The sequence below is a fragment of the Trichosurus vulpecula genome, chromosome 1, assembly GCF_011100635.1.
Source record: "Trichosurus vulpecula isolate mTriVul1 chromosome 1, mTriVul1.pri, whole genome shotgun sequence".
Classification (NCBI taxonomy): Eukaryota; Metazoa; Chordata; class Mammalia; order Diprotodontia; family Phalangeridae; genus Trichosurus; species Trichosurus vulpecula.
This window is the reverse complement of record NC_050573.1, coordinates 414,658,900-414,665,747: the sequence shown is the minus strand read 5'-3', so window position 1 is coordinate 414,665,747 and position 6,848 is coordinate 414,658,900. Positions and strand designations below refer to the sequence as shown.

At 38.4% G+C, this 6,848-nt stretch overlaps 1 protein-coding gene across 1 annotated transcript; it reads right to left on the bottom strand.

Annotated features, from left to right (window-relative positions):
- Positions 1 to 1,220: 1,220 nt before the first annotated feature.
- Positions 1,221 to 1,529, bottom strand: LOC118844059 (biogenesis of lysosome-related organelles complex 1 subunit 2-like). Its single transcript, XM_036751875.1, has one exon. It carries the CDS (start codon positions 1,518 to 1,520, stop codon positions 1,221 to 1,223), a length of 300 nt encoding a protein of 99 aa, XP_036607770.1. The 5' UTR covers positions 1,521 to 1,529.
- Between the last annotated feature and the right edge of the window lie 5,319 nt (positions 1,530 to 6,848).

Sequence of the window (6,848 nt, the reverse complement as noted above, 5' to 3'; positions counted from 1 at the left end):
CGGGGTGCGTCATGCAGTTGAGCATTGATTGAATGGGGGCACTGGTGGCTCAGAAGATCAAGCTGTGACATTTTTCTGAGTTTTGCGTCTGTTCACATTTATTACTGTACAGACCTTGCTGACTGCTACTTCAGGGAAACACAGGGAGAGGGAGGTTGTGCTTCAGAGTGTGGGTGGTTGAATAAACTCTTTTAGTAGCAGCAGTTGGTCTATTTAGTCTGAAAAACAGACCACCGACAGCCCCCAAAATGCTAAAAAAAATTGCAATCGATTTAAAAATATATATTATATTACATAAAAGACTGAGTTGGAGTTCTAAGCATTTCTCCACAGCATTACCAGATGCTAAACCGAGCAGTCCCAGGCAGCCAAAGAGGCTTTATGCTGTAACCTGGAGAATGTTCAGCCTTCTTACTGCCCTGGCCTTCATAGCAGAAGGAAAAGCACATACACTAACACACAGAGAAATTCAAATGGGACAAATTTCCCAATGTTCTATATGTTTTGCATGCCTTTTGAAAAAGAACAAAAACAGGTGCAGTAAAGGCTTCCCCAGGCCACCTGGGGAAATAAGCAATAATATAATAAACTAACTGTCCAATTTAGGGTCATTCAGGAAGTGATTCAACAGTAGTATCTGTGAGGAAGCAAATCTAAGGAAAGTTTAGTTCCAAAGTAAAATAATTTTTTATCTTCATTATTTTTATAATTAATATTCATTAAAGGGAGAGGGACCTGTTCATTCAATTGGTGAAAAGAATACATGCAAAGGGGCATGATGGTTTTTTTCAAATATTTGAAAAGAGGAAAATTTAGACTTTTTTTTTTTCATAGTCAGCATTTATTATTTAAGTCCAAGGACAGGTCGGGGGGAGGGGGGGGTGTTGAGCTAGGGGAGAGGGAAGAAGGGAGGAAACAGGGAGACGCGAGCCTCTCACCTGTGCCTGCTCTAGAGGGAGTTGATCTTGATTTCTGAGCCTTGGTCCAGGGCGCACACAAGGAAGCACACTATGAGATGGGGTTCCAGGGGGTACAGGTTTAGAAGAACATCGGGGGTGGCCAGAGCTACACATCCAACCAGAGGTGGGGGCTGTTATTCTCCTTGCATCAGCAGCACGGCTTCTTTTTAGGAACTGAAGCATAGTGATAAGTTTCGTCCCACTTATTTCAGCTCTTATAAAACATTATTGTAGTTAAAATCTTCGTGCTAAAGAATTCTTTCATCGCCTCTCTAATTTCTTGTACTTTGCTTCTAGTTTCTTTGGATATGCATCCAGCTTGTAAGCTGCCTGCTCCAGAGCTGCTACTTGCTCCTCAATTAAAGCGATCTGACCCAGATAAGGCTGAAGTGCTGCGTATTTCCCGTTTAAGTCCTTTAGGTTTCTAGTTATGTTTACTGCAATATCTTTCATTTCTCGATACTTCAAGCTAGTCAGTTTGTTCATATTTTCCAGAAGTTTATAGTCTTCACTGGTTGCTGTCAGCTCGCCCGTCAGGTGCTTGGCCATTTTGGAGAACATGTCCTGGCACAGCCCCGTGATGTCTCCCTTGGGGGTGTTCCGGGGCTTCCTCGGCCGTCTCCACCTTGGCACGGTCTAGGCCGGGGAAGGGACGAAGGAAAAAGCATGGAGGGAAGGATGGGGATGGGGGAGGAGGGGAAGAGGAAGGGGATGGAAAGGGCAGGGAGGGATAGGGAGAGGAGGGGAGAAAAGGGGAAGAAATTTTCACTTTCAATGTAAAGTAGCTTCTAAAGCCATTAGAAAGAATGGAATGAGTTACCTCAGGAAATAGTGAATTTCCCAAACTCTAGGAAGTGTGTTCAACCTGTGGGGAATTCTGTTGAAGAGATTTCTGGCAAGTTGGGAGCGTTGATCTTTAAGGTCCCTTCCAGCTCTGTGAACCCATCACTCCATGATTCAATCACAAAAAATGAAAGAAATTCAATTTATTGTAATTGTATTCATTTAAACATTTCAGGTGAGACCCTTCAACTTCATGGAATCTTGGAACATATCATTAATAATTGAATTAATAAAATCAATAGGTATATAAAGATACATAGAAACTCGGTTGGATAAACCCCCATATTCCCAGTCATCAGACAATCTGAGACTCAAAGACCTTTTGAGCTCAGGTGGGCTGAGGTGCAGTGGGCTGAACCTACTGGCTATCCCTTTAAAAAAACAAATATATGTGTGTGTGTGTGTGTGTGTGTGTGTGTGTGTGTGTGTGTATGTATATATGCACGCATACATACATAAAAATATACATATAATTATATATTATAATATAATATATTATAATGTATTATAGTATATATTATTGTGTATGTACACATATACATATATATGTATATACACACACATATATATTTGTACATATGTATGTATGATATAAAAATAGTGAACCCGCAGCAGTGGAGAGACCACCAGTACGGGTAAGAAGAGGTAAAGCAACCCAGATCAGAAACATAGCAGGTCAATAATCTTATACCACTCAGTTTGGGGACTGGGCTAATGCATAACCCCTGTCCTTTAGCTTTGGTTAGCTAGGGACGCCTCAGTCCCACCTCAAAAAAAATGCATTTCCATAAGCAGTTTTTCTTCTTTCCTAACTCCTTCTGTTCTCAACCTAAACCTAAACTTAGACCTTATTCAAATCCTCCTATTTCCACAGAGACCCACCTGTGGAGTCAGCTTCAGCCTCTTTTATTTGCCATTCTTTCCTCCTTAAATAATAGCACAACTATATTAAAACTTACCAGCACTAGCTTTTTTGAGCAAATGACCTAGGAAATATCTACCTCCCTGTCAGCAGACTAACAGACTCTAAGCGACACCTCTCAAATGGGCACCTAGACACAAAAATGCTTTCTACATTATGTACAGATAATGACCTCATAGAGAAATTGTCTTATAGCCAGTTATTCTATACTTGAAAGAAACAGTAAATCCGATGTCCAGGAAATTAAATAACATTTTTTAAATGGTTGGTGTACATAATGGAGTAGATAGACTCTGGTAAGGGATTGCCTTCGATTGAATGGATTTCTTACAGCTTCATTTTTTATTTATCTCTTCCAAATAATTAGGACAAAAATAATGTTTGTTTAAAGTTATACAATTAAGGGAAAAGGACCTGCATGTACAAACATATTTATAGCAGTGCTTTTTGTGGTGGCAAAGAATTAGAAATTGAGAGAATGCCCATCAATTGGGGAATAACTGAACAAGTTGTGACATATGAATGCAATGGGATATTATTATGTTATAAGAAATGATGAGCAGGCAGATTTCAGGAAAACCTGGAAAGATTTATATGAACAGATGCTGAGTTAAGTGAGCAGAACCAGGAGAACCCTGTACAAAGTAACAACAACATTGTGTGATGGTCAACTATGAAAGACTTAGCTCTCCTCAGCAATACAAAGATCCAAGATGATTCCAAAAGACTCATGATGGAAAATGCTACCTACATCCAGAGAAAGAACTGTGGAGTTTGAATGCAAATTGAAGTATACTGTTTTCACTTTTTTTGGTTTTTACTTTTTCTTTCTCATGTTTTCCCTTTTGTTCTGATTCTTCTTTCACAACATAACTAATGTGGAAATATGTTTAACGTGATCGTGCATGCATAACCTATTGCTTGCTATCTTGGGGAGGGAGAACTCAGAATCTTATAAAAAATGAATGTTGAAAACTATCTTTACATGAAACTGGAAAAAAATAAAATACTATTTTTAAAAGTTATATGATTTGCGAATGAAATAATTTAAAAAACTATGAAATGAAGCCACAAATAGCAGACATTATATAAGTAACTAATGATGTGTGTCAAGCCTTTTGAACTGGAGAAAAAAATGATCCATTGCCTTCAATCCTTTTACCTTTTAAATAAAATTCTGCAACTATGAGCAACTTCTTGCATCTGGCTTTATCTCTTCTATGGAAACAATTTTGAAGTCTTGACATTTGATTAAATTATGGATTACCAGTCTTTATGCCTTACCCCTCTTTTAAAAGACTGATGAGGAACAATTAAAGATGATTTTCCAAGTATATTCCAAAAAATCTTCTCTAGATAAAATAAATGGAAAAAATCAGAAGCATCTGGCAAGTTTACATATAAAAATAGCAAAGTAACAAATTAAGGGCTTATCATATATTTCTCAATATGTGCTCAAACAAGTATGGAATTAACACATCACATCAATTTCCTTATCATCATCATTTAGGCCTGAACTTGGAGTCAAGAAAATCAACATTCAAATTCTCCCTCTTAAACTTACTAGTTCATTGACTATAGGAAAGAAAATTCATCTCTCTAATCCTCAGTTTATTCAACTGTAAAATAAGGAGGCTTGACTAAGTTCCCTCCAGTTTTAAATAGAGGATTTTATAATCATCATAATTGACTTTTCCATAACCAATATTTAATATTTAGAATATATACATTGAAGACCTCAGATTCCTTCTAGTCCATTATTTCTCAACCCAAACTCCTGAATTCCAAAAATTAAAAAAACAAACAAAAGCAAATAAATTTAACAGGTGTATATGTATGTGTATATACATATATGCAAGAAATATACTCCATACTTCTTGCATTTCTGTTGTCTAGGGTGTTTGAAAAGTAAATAATTTGTTCAGGTCTGGTTTTCTTTCCAAGTATGTTTATAAATGCCTCCTTTTTATTTAATCTATTTTTTTGGCTCAGATTCTTTAGGAGTCTAGCCTATGGCGGGGCTGCTGGAGGATCTGGCCACTGTAGCTGGTCCCTAATAAACTTTGTATTTTTCTTTGGCTAAGAAGGCTTGAGTCGAATTCTTTCGGCAGGACCCGGTGTGTCAATATTTCAGGGTGCTGAGCACCCCTCAACCTTTTACCTCTTCATTATATGGTGCATTGACCGGGAATGACTGCTAATCTCAAGTTCTTCTCCAGCCAGGACTGGAAGAGACTCCGGAATATACCTGTGAGCCCTTGGAGGACCTCAAGTTCCTGTTTAGAAAGACTCCAACACCCTCCAGGGAACAGGTGGATAAAAGGAGGGTCCGAGCTATCAACTTCCAGATGACTGCTCAGGCTGCGTATCAACCTCCAACTAAATCCAAGGTCTCCAGCACTGGACCTGGCGCCTACCCCGTTCTGAAATCTGACCCTTGAACAAGGGACCCAGAGAATTAGGGACAGCTCTACACCCCTAGCCAGCAGGAAGCAGTTCCAGAAGCTGAGACCTTCGTCCCTGACCCCCAAAAGAATTTGGGTCCCATTTGTTTGAGGGGGGAAATGATGGGGTACAGGCCCCAAACGGAGACCTTTTTTCCTAAACCATAAAAAGCCCATTTGTCTTTAGGCCCTGGAAGAAACCCCTACCTTGAACTCTCCTTGACTCTTCCCAGTTTGATTCGGTTTTGGCCTAAGGCTATAGCCTCCAATTGTCATTAGGCCCAAATCTCTACCAAAACCTCCCCACCCTTGATACTATCTATATCCATGCCTTCCGCTACTTCCCACCCTTAATCCCATTACCTCACCTTGCCCTCCTTGGACTCCTCCTGAAGACCCTCCCTGAACCCCTCCTCTAGTCACCCCAGATGACCCCTCAATCAATCTGTATTTAAATCCCATCCGGCTTGCAAAAGGCGTGCAGATTCTTTAGGAGTCTAGCCTATGGCGGGGCTGCTGGAGGATCTGGCCACTGTAGCTGGTCCCTAATAAACTTAGTCTTTTTCTTTGGCTAAAAAAAAAAAAAAAAAAGAAAAAAAATCTATTTTTTTCATTAAAGGTTAGGCTCAGATTTTCTGGGTACCTTGGCTTGTATTTTTAACTTCTTTCTCTTCAGAACATGTTTTTCCATTGCTTCCTGTGGTTTCTTGTGGACAAAAACTAGTTTTGTGTTATTTAAGTTTCTTTATCTTCATATCTGAGTGTCTTTCTCTTAATTCCTTATAGCATTTCTTGTTTTTGAGTGAAACTGCTAAAAGTTAAGTTTATAGCACTTTTCTTTCTTAGAAGTCTGTAAATTTTTTGATTGCCATTTTATTTTCTATTTTCAGAAGTTCTGGGTAGTTTTCTTACATTATTTTTATATTATATTTAGCTTTTTTTTTTAACCTGTGTTATTCTGTCAGTCAGTTATGTCTGACTCTTCATGACCTTGTGAACCATTCTGTCCATGTTTTTTTTTTTTCTTTGCAAAGATACTGGAGCAGTTTGCCATTTCCTTTTTCTGTGAATTAAGGCAAACAGAGGTTAAGTCACTTGCTTAGGATCACACAGCTAGTAATTACCTGAAGCCTAATTTGCAATCAGGTCTTCCTGATTCCATGTCCAGTGGTTTATCCACTGAGTCACCTAGTATGATATTCTCACTTACTGATAATCTTTGAATTGTCTCTATGTAGCTTGTCTTTGAGATTAATTTGTTTTGCTTGCATGGAGATAATGTATTCATTTAATGCTATTGCTTTTTACTCCTCTTTTTCTAGATTTTCCTTCACTTTCATATATTTGCATTCCCAGTCAGTTAGTTTTTCTTTTATTTCTTTTGTTAGACTTACCACTCCACAGTTCTTTTTTTCTATTTTGCCATTCATTTCTGTTCTGCAGTCCATAAATTAAATTTCATTATTCTTATCTCTTTTTTACACCATACAGACATATCCTGCTGTGGTTTCGTGCTCTTTTCAAAATTGCTTTCTTCAGGGGGTAGAGCCAAGATGATGAAGTAAAAGCAGGGAACTGCTTGAGCTCTTCCCCAAACTCCTCCAAATACCTATAAAAATGACTCTAAACAAATTGTAGAGCAGCAGAACCCACAAAATGACGTAGTAAAACAAATTTCCT